Genomic DNA, 18,659 nt, shown 5'->3' on the forward strand with positions numbered 1-18,659 from the left:
CGCCCCCTCCGGCCCGCACTCAGTCTTCATGAGCATCACGACTGACTCATTCTCTGTCCTCGACTACAGGTGGCCGAGCAGCTCATCAACCCTTTTGGAGAAGACGATGATGATTTTGAAACCAACTGGTGCATTGACAGAAACCTGCAGGTTAGAGCAGCTTCTCTCTCCTGTACAAGCATTAATAATTTAATAATGAACCGCTTGTGTTGCGAACGCACCTGAGAGCTTTAGCTGCAAACAGAAGAGGCTTGGCTTTGCACTGTGTTGTCTCACGTCCTTCTGGAACCTCCCAGGTCCTGGGTCTCAGTTGCAGGGAAATGTAGCCCCTTTTAAAGAGAATTTCAAGCCCGTATTCTTTGTTTCTTTATTAGCTTGACACAGCCTCTTCCATCTTACTGCAGGGCGATATTCGCACTCAGTCTGTCATCTGTTCTCTGTGGCCGCCCATGGGAGGCTAGCAGGGGCGTGGAGGGCAGCCAGGCGTGATCTGGCCGGCGTCCCCAGTTGCCTGTCCTGCAGGGGCCTGCGGGCCACCGGGAGCATGGGCCACACAAGCCCCTATCTCACATCTCCCTGCACTGAACTGAACAGACCCCAGGACCCTGACCCCAAAGCATTGCCCCAGAGAGGTTTTCCATGAGGAACCAGCATGAGAGAATTTTCCTTTCAGGCAGGACTCTCTCCTGAGACCATTCTCTTCCCCCACAGGCTGGGAAAGAATTTCATGTTTTACCCAGCTCCTAACCGGTCTCACACGTTTCACCAGTTGGTTCACAAACTGGCCCCATACATGGAGAGCTGGCAGAGAGGGAACTCAGGGACAGGCCACCCAGACTGGTGGGTGGCAGGTCAGGTAGGCAAGGGAACTTCCAGGCCTTTCTTGGGCAGCCGCCCGCCAGGATCTCCATGCCCGCTGCCAGGATCGCCAGTTTATACCGGGTTTGGCCACACACTCAGTCCAGAGGGTCTCAACACACAGCTCCCGAGGCCGTGGCCCCAAACCTCCCCCAACTCAGTCTACCAGGGAGGGAGCATAATGGCTAGGCCGCTCGCTCTTTGTAGAAATTGGATTTGCAGAAGAGTAATCATTTATTCACCAATCAGCATGTCAAGGTCAAGAAGGGAGACCACTCTACAGCCCAAGAAGCGGAGACTTGCCGATGTGCTTCCCCCCAAACAAACAAAAAGTCAGGGCACGTAAGAAATGATATCAAGTGTGTTTATGGAATCAACGGAATGGGATATTGAGAATCCCTGACTCCTGTAAGATCTGGGACGATGAGGTTGCAGTCGGGACAGACATTAGACAACACGGGGACTTTGAGGAAGGAAGTAGAAGGTGTCACTCCTGCCTCTAGGCAAAATGTAGCCAGGTCCACTCCGGGCCAGTGGTTGCTAAACCAAGTCTGGGCAGTTTTATAGCCAAGTGCTGTCACCTCCATTGCCAAGCCCTCTTGTGCAGTATACAACATGTACAACTCTCCGTGGCAGCCCTGGTTAGAGCAAATATGAACAATAGACATTTGTATTTTTACTCTTGCAGACTGTTCTATCCTACTGCAAATCCCATCCACCCCCTGCCCAAGGGGCCCCTCTTTCTTTATACAATTCATATCCAAATTCGTCTAACAGTAAAATGATGATTTTAGGTCTCTCTTTTGGCTGTGGATGAAATGCACATGAGCTTACCCAAGATGAAGAAGGACATTTACTGGGATGATTCTGCTGCTCGACCGCCTTATACCCTGGCAGCTGCTGACTACTGCATACCCTCATTCCTGGGGTCAACAGTCGAAATGGGGTAAGTGCATTTTTTAAAAAATCATCAATGTTTGGAAAATAAGTAGGACTCTGTTCTGATCTTTTTATGCCCCAATCTTGAGTTTACTTTCACGATAACTCTCAATGATTAATATCTTAGAAGGCTAGCCTTTTCAAATGTTCAGATATAATTAATATGCCCAAGTTTGAGAGTGAAAAGACTATAGTTTCTGGTTTAAATGTGGCATGTGTGCTTGTGTGTGTGTGTGTGTGTGTGTATTTGGGGATACTTTGCACTTTATTTTGTTTTTATGCCACGGAAAACTTTCCTAATCATTATGAAAGTATCCCCTTTTTTCCTTCCAATTTGAAAAGTAGTTTAGCTATTCGATTATAGAGTCATTTAATCATGACTATCAAAACTAAGTATATTTTTAACAAGTATTTATTGAGCGTATAGCACGTGCAGGCACTGGGTTAGACCGCATGGAGACAAGCAAATCTTAAGGAATGAGATAAGTTTTATCAAAAGTTTTCTCTAAGATTTAATTCAACTATGTTTGGTAGACAAGTCAGTCTCTGTTCTACAGTTTTACCATAACAATCTGTCCCTGTGTACTTAGCTTTAAATAAATGGGCTGCGGCCTGAAGGAAATCATGCACAGTTCTGGAATAATTTTATTAAATCTGATAATGTATTTGATTTTGGAGAAATGTGTGAATGTGGGGGAAGTTTAAGTATGTTTGCTGAAGGCAGATGTCACAGTTTCCAAGTAACTTAAAGAGACGACTGTGGACAAATTTAGAAAAATCAGAAGAAACCCCTCTAAAAATTGTAGAAAAAGCACAAAACACTTTTGCAGGATTTTCCTTATGACTTTTGGCAAAACTATGTTTGCTAGTCTTTGAGGCCAGCTCTTGGCAGATTCGTGAGACGGGTTCCCTCCTGTAGTGCCACCTGGGATCCTTTCCTGTCCCCCCCAGCAGTCAACCCTCCTCTCTCCCCACCATCAGGACATGGAGCATCAACGCTGCTCCTACAAGGCTTTACCCTTGGCTGAATGTCTCTTAATCCTAACTCACAATGGTTTGTGGCACTTCTCCTCCAAAGAGGCCTCTGAGGCTGAAAGCCTTTCGAGATCCAAAGGGAAACGTGACAAGTAGAATTTCAGGTGTTGTGCCAAATGATGAGAGGATTTAGGAGCTGAGAGATTTGCAGTGTTGCCCTCAAAGCACACCCTGGAGGGGGTCGCACTCCCCACCCCCCTACCCCCCCAACCCCACCTCCCCCACCTCCCCCCTCCCCCCCACCTCTTCCCACACCCCACACCCCCTGCCAGGCTTGCCTGCTTGAGAGGACCTGCTAAGCCTAGACTCTGCGGTCCAGCACTTCCTCCAGCCCGGGGTGCTCATCCCTTCCCCGGTTGGTTGCTCAGTCTCCATCAATAGCAATTCACTGTCGTTTGCACTTCTCAGCATTTTGTAATACATCCCGCAGGGGCACTGTCAGGGATTTTGAAGACTTTCTGGATTTTGAAAATTAACAGATGTTCTTCTGTGAGTTTCTTTTTGGATCACTCCATTCCCATCACTGATTAATACAAATTATTTTAAGACCTAATTTGTAAGAGAAAAGAAACCAGCACATTGGGTAGCGACTGGGAAATCGTTGCGATGACGCTATTTAGGCCGTAAGAGCCTGTGGGTTTCATTTCTATTGTCCATTTAATTGTTTTTGCAGAACGGTTAAAATGTTTTTTTTTTTTTCTGGTCTCAAGATTTTTATCTTGATCTGCACATTCATCCCAATCGTTATAATTTTACAGTCTTGTGTGTCCAGGTTCTTTAGGAAGTATTAAAATCTGTATTTCTCCTATTTCTAAATATAGAAACTCAGATTAGGAATTCACAAGACCTCAAAGAAAAGAGCTACCCCAAGATAAGTATCGAGAAGATTAGAGATTGTAAACATAAAAACACTCCAGGTGGAACCATGGAGCATTGCCATTGTTGGCTTGTGTAAATCTCTTATGGATGTCAGAGTAAGGTGTAGAAAGATGAAACAAGTCTAAGTTATTTTTTGTATTAAGCTAGTTCTGGGAACTCCAGGACACAAAATAAAATGCGGGAGAGAAAATTAGGAGATAGGATCTTTAAGAATGCAGCAAAGTGTCAGAATTCTTCAAATTAAGACCGCCCATTTGCTGGCACGATGGGAACAGGTACAGGCAAAGGCCAGCGTCCATCGGGGCGGCATTAACTGGACTCCTCTAGAACCAGCTGATCAGAAAAACAATTGGGCAAAAGCTCACTTGATCTTGATTTCCTGTATGAGTGAGGACCATTCAAGGGGAGCCTCACAACCCAGGAAGAGTCGCTCTAGGGACACAGGCTTTTGGAGAATTCACAGAAATGCCCTCTTTGATCCATCACTGTCGATTCTTTCCAGGACTGTGCTAGTAGACAAGTTGTTTCTGGTTGCCCGTGATGAAAACCAACTCCAGCTAGCATAAGCAAAAAGGGGTTTCTTGGGCCACATCTGGAGACTAGCCTTGCTTTGGGTCTGGCTGGATCCAGAGGCTCAAAGAATGTCGCCAGGGACTCACTATTGCCCTGTGTCTCTGTTCGGCTTTTCTCTCCACTGGCTCAGTCTTCAGGCAGGCTCTTCCCTCCCAATGGCAAGATGGCGAGATGGCAAGATGGCAGCCAGAAGCTTTAGGCCTACAGCCTATCTTCTCAGCAAATCCTATGGAAAGAGTATATCTCTTTTCCAACTCTTTAAACTAATGAATTAATTGGCTAGACTTGGCTAACATACCCATTCTTGAACCAATCACTATCAACAGGGAGACATGACGTTTTGATGAGCCAAGGCTGGTTCACGTGTCCATCTTTGGACCAATGGTGTAGTCAGCCCCAACCAACCATACGGAGTAGATGATGTCTTAGGAAAATGAGAGTGCTATTACCAGGAAAGGACGAATGGGTTCATTAGGCTGACAAAGCAGTAGATGTCCTCTAAAATCACAAAAGATAATTCCCCAGGCACTGTATTATTCACTCACCGAATACAGGGTCAATATCAAAGAGCCAACTGACTGAGGCTCAGGGAAAGGGAAAGGGAAAAGTAAGGATTATTGTAGCACAGGTGATTTTATTGATGATGACTGAGCCAATGAGCTCTTTGCATGTGAATAAAGACCAGGTGCCAAAATGGTATGGCTGCAAACATTTCAGACAAGTGTTGGCTGCTCGAAGTGCACATAAAATCATTTCCTGGATGAGTCTTTTATTTTCTTACTCTATTTAGGATGTATGTTCCCAGCATATGTAATTCAAAATCAAATTTCCCTTATCTTTTCAGATCAGTGTTTCAAGCTTATGATCACAACTCCCATGACCCAGAAATTCTAAAAATCAAGGTGATGCCCTTCAATAACTGAGCAAAAGTACTATCCAGGGGCAACCTGAGAAATCACTCTGCCTCCTAGTTTTCTTCACATTCAGCACACTGCTCATTTCCACATAAAAAAGGAAATTCCTTAGAGACAATTCCTCCCTTCTCTGTATTCAAGAACATGTTGAAAATATTGCTCTATTTTCTACACATTTACCAACTGTGCACTAGCGAAATAAAGTAAACTTTTCCCCATTTTTTTAAATCTCAAGTACAAATTTCCAATATCATGATTTTCATTGTATCTTGACATAGGGAATGAACTCATCCATTTATTCAGGCAAAATATGCTTTCGGGGCCTGGTATATGGTGGGTTCTATGCCAAATGCTACGTAGAGATGAAAAACCAAAATCAAAACCAAATACCTCATAAGCTCACAGACATAATGAAGAGAAATGTTATGATCTGGTGTGGTAAACTAAGCAATAGAGAAATACTCGGTCTTATGGGAACACAATGAAGGGACACACTTCAACCAGCCTAGGAGCTGAGAAGTCTAATGTGCATCTTTAAGAATAAATTAGGAGCTAGCACACAGAGAGGAATAAGGGGATTCAGCAGAGGGTAAATTCCAAGCCAATATGAGCCAAAACAGCAAGAAATGATAGTGTATTTGGAGTACCAGGTTTTTTTTTTTTAATTTCAGCATTATTGAAGTAGAGTTGACATATAAAATTATAAGATATTTAAAGGATACATTGCGGTGATCTGCTGTCTTAATTTAGGCATCTTGTCATTATCTTGTCCATGGAGACACCATTAATCAAATTGAAGAGAACACCCTCAAACGACCGTAGGAAGAATTGTCTACGAGATACATATAAGGAAAACACGCCCAAGCCCTGAAATGCAAATGGGTCTTCCCTGGGCACTACTAAACACTTATGCCCAATAAACCGAGCTTTACCAGAACAAACCTAGAATGCTTACACTCAAGCCAGCGTTGCTGAAAATAAATTTCCTTTTACAACCTACGAAAAATAAGATCCAGGCCTAGCCTGCCACTAGCGGGAGGAACGATGCTTTTCACATTATACCACCATGAGTCACTCCAAAATCCTAATTCTTTTTTGAATACTTGGAATTATCCATTAGCACAAATTTATAAGTCCCTGCAGAATGGAACCCATGGAAATTAAAGACCTGATGTCTCATAACTCCCTTTAATCCTGTCTTGAAACTCAAAACCACCACGAGTAAAGAAGCAATAATCCCTTAAAGGCATTGGGAAAACCCTAATGCGATACCTATCCATAACAGCTGGAGGATCCCAAATCCTGGAGGAGAGAGGCTGGAGCTGCTTATGAAATGGATCATTTGACTGTGTAGCATGGGCCTGTGCTTGCGCTCAGCCTGTGAGCCCTGAGGGGCTGGCTGCAGCGCCCATGAAGAATGCTGCTGCCGTGGGCTTTCTGCCAGGATTCAGACAGGTCACCACTGCCTCACGTTCACAGTGACCTTAGGTCCTGGGTCTATGAAGTCAGCTCAGGATGCACTTAGAAGCGAGGAGAAATAGGGACGCCAGGGGGCTCAGCAGTTGAGCATCTGCCTTTGGCTCAGGGTGTGACCCCGGGGTCCCGGGATCAAGTCCTACATGGGGCTCCCTGCAGGGAGCCTGCTTCTCCCTCTGCCTGTGTCTCTGCCTCTCTCTGTGTGTCCCTCATGGATAAATAAATAAAATCATGGAAAGAAAAGAGGAGAAATACACAAACTTCTCTAAGAGTTCCTTCTCGTGAGGAGCTGAGGGGTTTATTTAGGATTTAGTTGGTATGTAAAACTGCAACCATCTCCCCAGAAGTAACGACTTTTACTTCTCTGTCTTTATTCCCAAGGTTCTAAGAATGTGTAGAGATAACACAATTACTTTTTTGCAAGTGTACGTATGTCCGAGTGTGCGAAGCACTAGGATTATCCAGCACAGAGTATTCTTAGTGAAAAAAAAAAGTATTCTTAGTGATACAGGTCTGAATATACCAAAATATACATTTAAGAAGCTAAAACTTTATTAAATTGTGGTTAAGTACACTTCTAGGTGGGTGTTTTAGTCCGTAATCCTTTCTTAGCTGACTATATTCAAATATTTTAGCTTTACTAAAAAATACACAGTCACTATTGCATGCTTGGTTGTATACGACCAAAAATATCTCAATTTCTGAATCACTAACTTCAACGAAAATGTGTTCTGGGAACATTGATTTTCACTTAATGCACCAGAAAGGAAGGAGAGATGGAGTCTCCCAAGGAGAGGAAGGTGCATCACGTCGGTAATTTTAGAAACTTCCTGAGGATTCTTTGACGTGTCGGCATAGGTTCACCACTGGCACTCAGTTTCCACCTTCTCAAAGACGTGAGAGGGATAGAGGACTTAATTTTCCTTTTCTAGCAAAACTCATAGAATACAGCAGTAGAAAAACGTGGGGACTTCTCACCAAGTGAAACCCCACTTTGGTTTCTGTTGTTGTTTTCTATTTTTTGAAACCCTGCTTTGGACCACAACCTATTGTGGCGTGGGCAAGCCTTGCGCCGAGCCGGCAGAGAAGCAGGAGAGCGTGGCCAGCTGAGTGTCACCTCCCCGGGCTCCGCAGGCCTCCCACGACGCTCCACCTCTGGAAACTGCGCCCCCAGCAAGGGAGATGGGAGCAGCGCTGGGTGGACACAACCTCCGTCCACCCAATTTCCCTCCCCGCGTGGCCCCGCACCTCCCAGCTCAGTGTGGGACTGGCCTTTCCCATAAGTCCTGGGCTCCCGCTTTGACAAGGTTCTGTGGCACAGAAGGTCATTAATGCCAGGCCTGGCCTCTCATGGGTCGGGAGAGGGCATTTTGCATTGCCACGAATACGCACCCCTCCCCGCGTGCTGCTCCGGCTCTGATAGACTTTTCTGGCGAATCATCATCAGCTCCCACCAAGGCAGCTGGCAGGCTCTGAGCCGTTTGGAGACAACAAATCCACCGTGAGAAGTGGAACTCACCATAGCAGACATCAAGTCCCCAAATTCCTCATTGACATCCTGTTGACATGACCCAAAATCCGTTGAATTCAAGTTGTCAAATGACCACTTTAAACGTGATGCAGCCACAGCCACAAAAACGACGACCGCACGAGGTGAGGACGTTGGCTAAGGCTGCGCGACGCGCAGGTGCATCAGGTCTTCAGCCTGAGCCCGTTGAGCTTCCAAATGTTCTACGTCCCTCAGAGGTCAGTAAACCTGGGGGGTAAGAAAACACACAAGCGGCCCCAAGACAGAAAGGCAAGCATCCTCCACGCTCATCCTTCCGTCTTCTGAAGCGCGTATTTACACGACCGCGCACGCGAGGTTTGTTAAAGCAAACACACACTTGTTGGACAAAACCTGCGTCAAGCGTCCTGAGTCCTCAGGGCTGCTTTGGTCTTTCTGAGTCATTCGGCCCAAGGCTTCCGAGGGTCGCTGTCGCCTCCAGCAGCCCCATCCCCTGCCTCTCCTACGGCAGCAGGAGGGGACAAGCAGCCCGAGCATTTTTCTCGAGTCCTTAATAGAACCACGGCCGCTGGTGGCCCCAGAGGTCTGTCCCTGGCAGGGGACCCGGTGGGACTGACCCTGTCCCGGGCGCTCCACGGGTATTTTGAAAATGTGAGTTGTTGGTCTTTTCAACAGCTGAGATTGAGGCAAGAGCACATCCCATGCTGGCAGCTGCGGGGTGACCTGCAGGAGAAGCACAGGCGCCCCCCCAGGCTCGGCCTGCACCCAGCGGCCTGCCGGGCTTCCCGGAACCTCTTCTTTGTGTCCCCCACCACCACCACCTCCACCCCTTTGGGACCAGCCCCCTTCCCCTCGTGGCTTCCGTATGGATGCTTTACAGTTGTGCACTCAGGGCTGCTGCAGGATTTGGCAACGTCTGCAAGGGCAGGGGAACCCCCCGGGGGGTCCCACCTCCTTCTCCAGGAGGACCCAGTGTCTCCCGGCCTCCTGCTTCCTGTCCAAGGACTCTGAGCCCCCGGCTACCCGTGAAATGACTGCTGCGTCCTCCCCTCTGGGGTGTCCTCTCTTGGAGGAAAAAAGGGAGTGACCTTCGGGCAGACACTCTCGTTCCCTCCAGCAGGTGTGACAAGGCCGCAGTGCCTCGGAGGTCCCCTCCGGGAACCTGCCAGTTGTGCACAGTCCTTTCCGTGCCGTGCACCCTTCGAAGCTCGTCCGCCCTGGGTCTCCTCGTGAACCTGCGGGGCGGGTGCAGGGAGCACCGTGGCCATAGCTTCTCGAGTCACAGGGAGGGTAAGGGGGTCCCCGCAGGCCACCCAGCAGGAATCCTGGTTCTGCGAAGCTCCCAAAATAAATCATGCTCCTCACCACAGAGGCAATTCTCAAATTCCATCTTCTGGACACTAATGTCTCCATGGCCCTTTCCACAAGCGTCCTCGGGGCTCTGATTACCTGCCCAACGAGTCCCGGAACCTAAGCCCTCATCCGACCTTCTCTAACATGCAGCAATATACCAAGTGCGATTACCCTCAACGTATAATGTTTCTGCTGTGAGTGTTTCGAGGCCTTCTAAGCCGTGCTGTATTGGGGCCTCAGAACTGTCCTGACCCTATACACTTGGAAAAACCAAATGAGGAAGAGACGAAGGTCTAAAAGGACCTAAAAGGTACATCCAAGCCTCCCCACTGGGACCTGAAGAATCTCTGATTTTTTTTTTTTTTTTTTTTGGAAATCTGTATTTACTGGCTACAGAGCCTCACACACCCAGGGCCAGGGCTGGGGCTCAGATCTCGTTGAAAGCAGCCATGTCCACACTCTGCACGTGCTCCTCAATCCTGGTGATCTCCTCCTCCTCCAGCAGGTCTGTCCCCACCTTGTCGTCGCCCACCACACACTGGATCTGCAGCTTGCGGATGCCATAGCCCACCGCCACCAGCGTGGAGCCCCCCAGGCCAGCCCGTCTAACTGGGTGGAGCACACGCAGGCCTCCAGCTGGGCCATGTCTGTCTCATCGTCCCAAGGCTTGAGGTCCAGGAGGATGGAGGACTTGGCCACCAGTGCTGGCTTCCGTGTACTCTCAGCTTCAAACCATTTTGTTCTTAGACCACGGTTTCCGCTGTCGCGTTGGGAAGCCTGACTATGGGAGAAAGGAGCTGGGGATCCTATACGGGGAACGGACGTCCCCTCTTGGAAATATTTGGATGAAAGGTCGCCAGGTTCCTCGCTACTGCTCTTTGATGGCACCAACAGGCGAAGGGAGGGCTTCCTTCCCCACCTCGGGCCCCCAGAGCGAGGCCGCCAAGCATTCCCCCAAGGACCTGCTCATGGGTCTTTCTCACCAACAGGCATGGGAAGTTCCCACGCCGTGTTCCTAACCCCAAAGCCTTCCCAGGGATGACAGGGGTCCTCAAAGTTGCCCGACCTGTGGCTTGCCCACCTTGCACTACCAAATAGCACGAGTCTAGTTCCGCCCTCCACTCACAAAGATAGTCCATAGCTGCCCCAAAGACTTACTTTGCCCCAAATGTAGCTGCTCAGGGACATGCCTTCTCCCTCCTTTTACACTGTGCTATGCAGAGCTGAGGCAGCGAATTTATTCGCAGCAGGTGCTCAATGGATTTAGCTGGGTAAGTGGGTAAATCTCCACGTCCGCAGCACAGGCTCACGAGGCAGGAAGGTGCGGTGGGCTCTCATTGGCAGCCCTGCCTCATGTGTCCAGTGGGGAATCAATAAGCCAGAAGCTTATTGATCACTAATCAATCAGCCAGAGCCTTGCCCTTTTTTCAGCTTGCTCTCTGCAACGGGGCTGGTTTTCTCTCCTCTGTGGCACAGGGACTGAACCCTCTCACCCCCATCGGGTCTACGCATCCATCACATCAATGCACAGGGAGGGCATTTTGTCCTTGGGGTTTACCAACCCTTAGGGCTGCCCAAAGGGCCACAAAGGATAGTACAAACACGTTTCCTGGAGGATTGTATCACTCTTAACACGGGTGTGTGGTTTAGAAAGAGTCAAGGAAGACAAATCCCAAAGAAAAAGTCAAGATCGCAGCAAATGCAGGCCAGAGGCTCGCCCTAGACAGTGAGCTTGCCCGGTGCACCCCAATTCCCAGGGCGGTGGAGCGGGGCGACAGCCGTGAACGAGGAGCTTGCGGCTGCCCCGGTGTCTGGAGGCAGGACCCACGAAGTCCCTGGGGTCCGGAGGGGGTGGTGCTGAGGTTGGGGCCTGCACTGCCCAAGCCAGAGTATAACAGTCACAGCTGGCGGGGGGGTCATGGGTGCGGGGGACAGCCGAGGGCCCTGCCAGGGCTTCAGCTTAGCAGCCCCAGGTTGAGGTCGGAGGCCCGTTGGCCACCTCAAGCCGCCACCCTCCCGTAGCCACTCACTCTGCACCTTCGGGGTACCCCAGCACCCTCTGTTCCGGCCTCTTCCCCTCCAGCAGCGGTGGCCCACAAGTGTGTCATCCCCACGGGTGTCCTCCCCAACGGTGGACAGGTGACCTTGGCTCCCAGAGCCCTGGGAGCACTTGCAGTTTAAGGAAGTGGCTCCTCTCTAACCTCAGTAGGACCCTAACGGCCCAGAGCTAGCAGGCACCTGCGCGGCCTGCAGGCCTCACTGCTGTCCCGCTGCCACCCGCCACCGACACCGCCACCCGTTTTATTTATCTCCGCCTTGCAGGAGAAGAGTCCAAAGGGCAAGGTGGGTTGTCGTCGCCTCAGATGTTGACAGGTCAACATTACCAAAGCCAGCACACTTCAGCAGGGGGAGCCGGCCACGCTGGAGGCCACAGGCCCCCCTCCACGGAGAGGATTGTCCACAGGGTTCACCCTTCTCCTTCCTTAGCCCCAGGGGAGTGGCAGGGACTGTCCTACTCAGGAATCTCTACCTGGCGCCTGACACCAGGTAGCAGACTTCGTATAAAAGGCATTAAGAGCAAAGGCTTTAAAAAAACAATAATAATAATAATAATCAAAAGAACAAAGGCTTTGGAGTCAGATTTCTGAGTTCTGGCCCCACGGGCTACACTGCGGCCTTCAGGAATCTCCCTGGGCCTCAGTTTCTTCATCTGTAAAGTGAAAATCCTAATAGTACCTGGTCACCAGATGAATGTGATAATTCAGGGAGGTGATACGTGGGAGGCACTTAAGTAAACTTAAGTGAATGGCAGCTGCTTTTTGCACGACCTTGAATTCAGCTTCGAACAACCTTGAATTCGGCTTCGATCCGTTGCTCTGGGGGGGTTTTACGGACCCTCAGTTCACGGCCTGAGTTCCTGGTCATCGGTCATGAGGGAGAAGGAACACACATCGTGCCTTTTGTTTTCTTTCTTTTTGTTTTGTTTTCTTTTCTTTTGTCTTAACGTCCGCATCTCTAGATGGGTGATTGTCAAAGTGCGGTCCGGGACCCGCTGGAAATCCCTGAAAACCAAGACGACCCCCCCCCCCCACCTCCCCGCCCAGACTGAAGTCCTCCAGATCAAAGCTATCTTTGTAACAACACTAAAAGGATTTTTACCTTTTTCACCCTCTTTCTTTCCCGAGTATGCAGTGGGCCTGTCACGTGCCACGTGAGAGGTCATCACTTAACCCACGGGCTATGTGCGTGCACATCCTGCATGTGTGGGCCGTGGTTGTCGTTGAACATCCCTGCACTATTTCTAATACAGTAAATAGCAATAGGTGTAACCCACAGAAAGAAACCTCTTCGGGGTCCCCAATAATCGTTAACAGTTTATGAAAGGGCCCGGGCCCCAGGGGCTGGGACCCTCGATCCCCTCCCTCCTGGCCCTGTGACGCAAGCCTCCGGAACCGCCGGGGCTGCACCGTGTCTGTGTTTCAGGCTGTCGGCGACCGAGCTCCCCGGCGACGAGTGGCTCTGGAGCTTCGAGAAGCACGGCCAGCGCCGCTCGGTGATCAGGAGGGTCAAGAGGTTCCTGAGCGCCCACGAGCACCCGGCCGGTCCCAGGAGGAGGAGCTACGGCCGGCAGGCCAGCGACAGCTCCATGTTCTTGCCGTCCAGCGGCGACGCCAGCCCGGCCGGGGACCTGCTGGAGGTGCCCCCGACGGGCCCGCGCCGCGCCACGGGCGCCCGGCAGCCCTGCTCCCCAGGGGGCGCCCCGCTGCACTGCAGCCTGGGGGAGCTGTCCACCATCAGGGAAGCCAGCACCCCGCAGAGCCTGAGCCCGCAGGCCAGCGTGCGGGTGTCCCCCAGCAAGATGCCGCAGCTCCCCGAGGTGCTGGTCACAGGGCCCGAGGCACTGGGCTCCACGGCCTCCCTCCAGAGCGCGGACTTTACGGGGGTTGAGCCGAGCGGGACTGGCCGGCAGCAGGCGCCCGGGGCCTGGGATCCGTTCCCCACAGGGACAGGGACCCCCCCTCCTGGGGACCCGGGGCCCCCAGCGACTCCAGCCAGAGACCAAAGGAGCATCCTCATGTCTGCCTCTGGCAAAGACCCGAGCGATGACAGGTTCCCCAAACGGTGGAGCCTCCCCGTGTCCAGCCAGGCCGCCCCCGCGGGCCACGGCCCCAAGCCCCCCAGCTCCGAGCCCGTCCTCTCACTTGCCACCGAGGCGTTATCGGAGACCCGCGGAGTCAAGGCCACGGGGGGCTCCCGCGCCTCCCCCGACGTGCCCCACTTCATCGAAAGCCTGGACGCCAAGGAAACGGACATCATCGACTTTGACAACGAGCAAGCTGGGGGGGCATCACCCGAGGGGCTCCCGGAAAGGCCCAGAACCCAGTTCCAGCCCTAGGCTCTCGCCTTCCCCGGAGTTCAGCCTCAGTTCCAGGACATACACGTGGGGACCGGTCAGTGCGTTACAGAGCTGACCCATGGGATGGGCTGCTAGAACCGGGAACCCCAAACACGTGCACGTGGCGCCTTGCCAGGCGACCCTCCCCCCGGAGGCATGGCTCAACCAAGGAGTCCCAATAGTGTCCGCGTGACTTGCAGCTCAGACAGCTGTAGATTTGGAAGGGGCCATGTAGACCACAGCCCGGCCCCCCAGTTTGGCCTAGAGGGAGACAGAGGACGCTCTCCTCCCCACTTTTTCTCTTTCCTCCCGCTCCTCAGTCATAGAGAGGGAGACGCGTTGCCCCTTCCTAACAGCCACTCTTTGAGGCTTTCTAACCAATAGCACCTTTTAGAACTATCACCACTTCCTGATTCTTAAGCTTCATCAGCGTCACAACTGTCGTCTCCCTTCAGTTTCTTTTTCTCTGTTTTTTTCTATCCTCTCACCCCCTGGTCTCCCGCTTCGACTCCACCTGCCAGGTGGTACTCGTGTTCCCCGCTGCTTACTTCCCGCCACAGTTTGCAAACTCCCACGGGGCAATCGCGGGTGTCCGCAGGTCCAGCCTGACACCCCCAGGCCTCCCGCGGGAAGGGGCCTGGGAGCGCTGATGGCAGACATCGCCATCCTTTCTCCATCCACCCCCTGGTCTCGAACCCTGGAGACATCAGAAGCCAAGAGGACAAGGAACCTGCCTAACCGAATGCCAGGGAACCAAAGAATAACAAGGCCAGAGTGTGTTTCACTCGGACTCCTGAGCAGAAATCCCAGTCGTGTCACAACAAGGACCGGTTACCGCGGCTGCCAGGTTGTTGGTGTGGGGTCAGACATTGGAGCTGGGAGGTGAAGGGGGTCTGGGACTGCACGACAGGGACAGGACAGGGACCAGCTCCCTCCAAGGAGCTGTTGGGGCAGTGGTGGGTCAGGGCCCCGACTTTGTGCACAGAGGCCATGTCCCAGGAGGGCGGCTCTTGCCACCTCTATCATCACCACGCGGGACTTAAATAAAGTGACTCCAATCGCTACCGTTTATCGAGTGCTCATGGGCCCAAGCAGGCACGTGTGCGGTTCACGGAGAAGCTCACTCATCCCCCCAGGACCCCATGGGCCAGGGCACCGTTCTCGCCACTTTCAAGATGAGGAAAGTAGGGCCTTTGGAAAAGTGAGGTGCTGTGACTTACAGTCACACAGCCAGAAGGTGGTGGAGCTCGGGTCCAGAGCTGGGTCCACCCGCCTCGAGAACCACCTTCTTACCCCGGGCCCTCCCTCCCTCCCCGAGTTGTGCCACGGGGAAGGCCCCGACCCTGCAGCCGTGTGCCCACAAACTGGAGGATGCCCCAAGGAAGCCAGGCCTGAGCGTCTCCAGCCTTGGCAGGCCCTGAGTCCTCCCTGCTGGTCTTAAGAAAAAAAAAAAAAAAAGGATTTTATTTATTCATTCATTTATGAGAGAGGAGCGAGGGGTAGAGGGAGGGGGAGAGACTCTCAGGCCGACCTTGCACTCAGCACAGAGCCCAGGGCAGGGCCCTGAGTATACCCGGGAGGCCCACGCGGTCCCCTTCGTTCCCCTGACGGTAGAGAAGTCAGCAGGACCCGTCCCTCTTCCTCGTCCCCCACCTCTCCCAACACGCAGGGCCACAATCAGCACATCTTTACAAGACACGGTGCCCAGCTGGGCCACGCACGCTGCGCGGCAGCCGGGACAGGGACGGTAGCTGGGAAATACTGGAAGAAATACTGCATGCGGATGGTTGTCTGTGGGGTCCAGAGTGGCAGCACCTGGGGAGGGACCGAAGCTCCCAAAGCATTAGGTAGAGACTGTGTGGTCGCACCCTGATGCCGCACAGCTGAGTCAGCCCCCCCCCCCGCCCCCCGCCCGGAGGCTCCTGTACTTGGCTGTCTCCACTCAAGCCCCTCTAGTCTCCTCTCTCTGGCTTTACCTGTCGCTCAAATTCAAATACGTTTCTACGCAGCTGCTTTCAAAATATAATCAATTTTTGTTCGTAATTCCTTTGTCCAGAGAATTACTTAGTTGCCTCAATGTTTCATCAGACTCTGAGGGGCCTCCCATTCCCTCCTTGCACCGGACACTGAACAGTGACTCTCTCAGCCCCACGTGGTTGGGATCAGCCATAAATGCGAGTGAGCCACTGCCCACGCCAGAAACTTCCAGCCCCCGCATGAATGATCAGCTGGCCGCTGGGTCCACCCCACGGCAGCCCCAGCTGCACCTTAGATGCCACCCCGACCCCCAGCCCCTGGCCCGGGAGGGCCATGAGGCCCAGGCCCCGGCTGCCCTCTCCTGCCCCTGGAGCTGGCTGTGCCTGATGCCCGCCCGCAGCTCAGCCAAGCGGAGGGCCCGTGAACGGCTCCGTCGTCCAAGGATTTGGGGGTGACCAGCCCTCTCACACACCACACCGAAGAAGGCTGCTCTCTGCCCTCCCACTGTCCCTGTACTTCGGGGCCCACCGCCACTGAAAGCACTTTTTTTTATTCTATTAAAGATTTTATTTACTTATTCATAAAAGACACAGAGAGAGAGAGGCAGAGACCCAGAGAGAGGGAGAAGCAGGCTCCATGCAGGGAGCCCGAATGGGACTCGATCCCCAGACTCGGGGGTCACACCCTGGGCTGAAGACCAAGCTAAACCGCTGAGCCACCCGGGCTGCCCCGGAAACATTTTAAATGGAGAAATGTAAAATTTACCTGGTATTTAAAGACTCCCACATCCTGTCTTTCAGCGTCTCCCCCTCCAGCCGCGTTCTCCTCTTCTTGCCTCCAGGTACCCCCTAGCCCTGAGCCTTGAGCTCGGGCAGCCGCACCGAGCACCCCGGAGGCTCGTCCTCTGACTCTGCCTCCCCTGGGGAGCGGGCCCTTCCTGCACCTGGGCCCCTGTGAGCAGCGGAGGGGGCAGGCGGGGCCTGGGGACCCAGGACCCTGGAACGTCCGCGTGCTGGCAAGGGAGAAATTGTGGGATCTGTACAGTCTTAGAACCTTGGGAACAAAGAGAAGTAAAAGTCGTTACTGCTGGGGAGGTGGTTGCAGTTTTACATACCAACTAAATCCTAAATAAACCCCTCAGCTTCTCACTAGAAGGAACTCTTAGAGAAGTGTATTTCTCCTCTTTGCTTTTCAAGATTTTATTTATTCATGAGAGACACAGAGAGAGGCAGAGGGAGAAGCGGGCTCCTTGCGGTGAGTGTGATGCGGGACTCGATCCCAGAACTCCGGGGATCAAGACCTGAGCCAAAGGCAGATGTTCAATCGTTGAGGCCCCCAGGCGTCCCTATTTTTTTTTCCTTTCATACGCTTCCCTGGGTCTCTCCCATCTTCCTGTCTCAGGCATTTCTATCTTTCCTTCACCCTACAAAGCCCGGGCCTCACCCCCACAGTGACAGTGCCTCCCCGGCCCAGTAGACGCACCCATCCCCGTAATCACAGTGGGGAACTTGCAAACAATTAACTGCCCCTGTCCTTCTCACTGTAATCCTAGAGGATTTAGCACCCCTGGGTTGAAGTTAGAGGACCTTAGGGCACCTACTCTCCCCACACCTGCTCCTCTACCAGGTAATTTTGGAATAAACACCACAACCGTAAAAGCTCCTAACTAGGGGCACCTGGATGGCTCAGCGGTTGAGCCCCTGCCTTCGGCCCAGGGCATGACCCCGGGGTCCTGGAATCAAGTCCCGCATCGGGCTCCCTGCATGGAACCTGCTTCTCCCTCTGCCTGTGTCTCTGCCTCCCTCTGTGTGTCTCTCATGGATAAATAAATGAAATCTTTAAAAAAAAAAAAAAAACCCTCCCAAGAGTCAGATTCGGATCTGATTCCACGCGCCCTTCCCTCAACTCATCACGTGCATGACCCACAACAGTTTCTGAAGTGCCGGGGTTAACAGCGACAAGCAAGGCTTTCCCTCACGTCATCTCACGCCGCTATCTCATGGAGAGCCTCAGTCCCTTCAAACACGTTCTCCTTTCCTTAGCTCTGTGAGCCCTAACATTTAGGACAGTCGTTCCCACCGAAATGGCCACTGAGTCAAAAGAAGCATTTCGAGGATGCCAGGCTTGTCCTCTCAATGCGAGTCATACAAAACCCAGGAGAAGGGTCCCAGCCGCCTGGCACAGCTCGAGACAGGTGACCCCAGCAAACACCACCTGTTTCCAACCCCCCTTCACACCTCTGCCCAGCAGGTCTCAGCAAAGGCCAATGAAAGACGGAAGCAACTTCCCAGGAAAGTAGAGGCACGACAACCACGTTGGCCCTAATTACTCAGTTAACCCGGGCCGAGGGCTCTAGCTTTGTGTCCTGTTGTTTTGTTTCTGAATTAATTCAGGAAATAGGCCCCAGCCTCTTTGCCACGGGTAGGTTTGGCCAGATGGTGGCCTGGAACCACCTTCTCAGAGCCTCTAGTTTTATTTTTATTTTTAATTAATTACTTTATTTATTTATTGAGCCTCTAGTTTTAAATGTTCACCTAACAGAGTCAGCAAAGGGGATGCTGCACCTTGTATCCTGGAACAGGTAAGAACATTGCTGAAATAGATTCTGAACAGGGACGCCTGGGAGGCTCAGCGGTTGAGCACCTGCCTTTGGCTCAGGTCGTGACCCCCGGGGCCCGGGATCAAATCCCATATGGGGCTCCCTGCACGGAGCCTGCTTCTCCCTCTGCGTGGGTCTCTGCCTCTCTCTCTG

The 18,659-nt window shown here is 52.1% G+C and overlaps 1 protein-coding gene across 5 annotated transcripts in view; it reads left to right on the forward strand.

Moving 5' to 3' along the window:
• The window catches only part of BEST3 (bestrophin 3), a 38,607-nt gene extending 22,796 nt beyond the window's left edge, over positions 1 to 15,811 (forward strand). For all 5 annotated transcript variants that reach the window (XM_041754012.1, XM_041754013.1, XM_041754014.1 and 2 more), the window contains 3 exons: positions 70 to 150; positions 1,653 to 1,804; positions 13,018 to 15,811. In XM_041754012.1, the coding sequence (XP_041609946.1) occupies positions 70 to 150; positions 1,653 to 1,804; positions 13,018 to 13,930 (1,146 nt within the window). In that variant the 3' untranslated portion in view covers positions 13,931 to 15,811. The remainder of the gene's footprint in view (positions 1 to 69; positions 151 to 1,652; positions 1,805 to 13,017) is intronic.
• Positions 15,812 to 18,659: the final 2,848 nt, after the last annotated feature.

The sequence above is a fragment of the Vulpes lagopus genome, chromosome 5 (assembly GCF_018345385.1).
Source record: "Vulpes lagopus strain Blue_001 chromosome 5, ASM1834538v1, whole genome shotgun sequence".
Taxonomy (NCBI): domain Eukaryota; kingdom Metazoa; phylum Chordata; class Mammalia; order Carnivora; family Canidae; genus Vulpes; species Vulpes lagopus.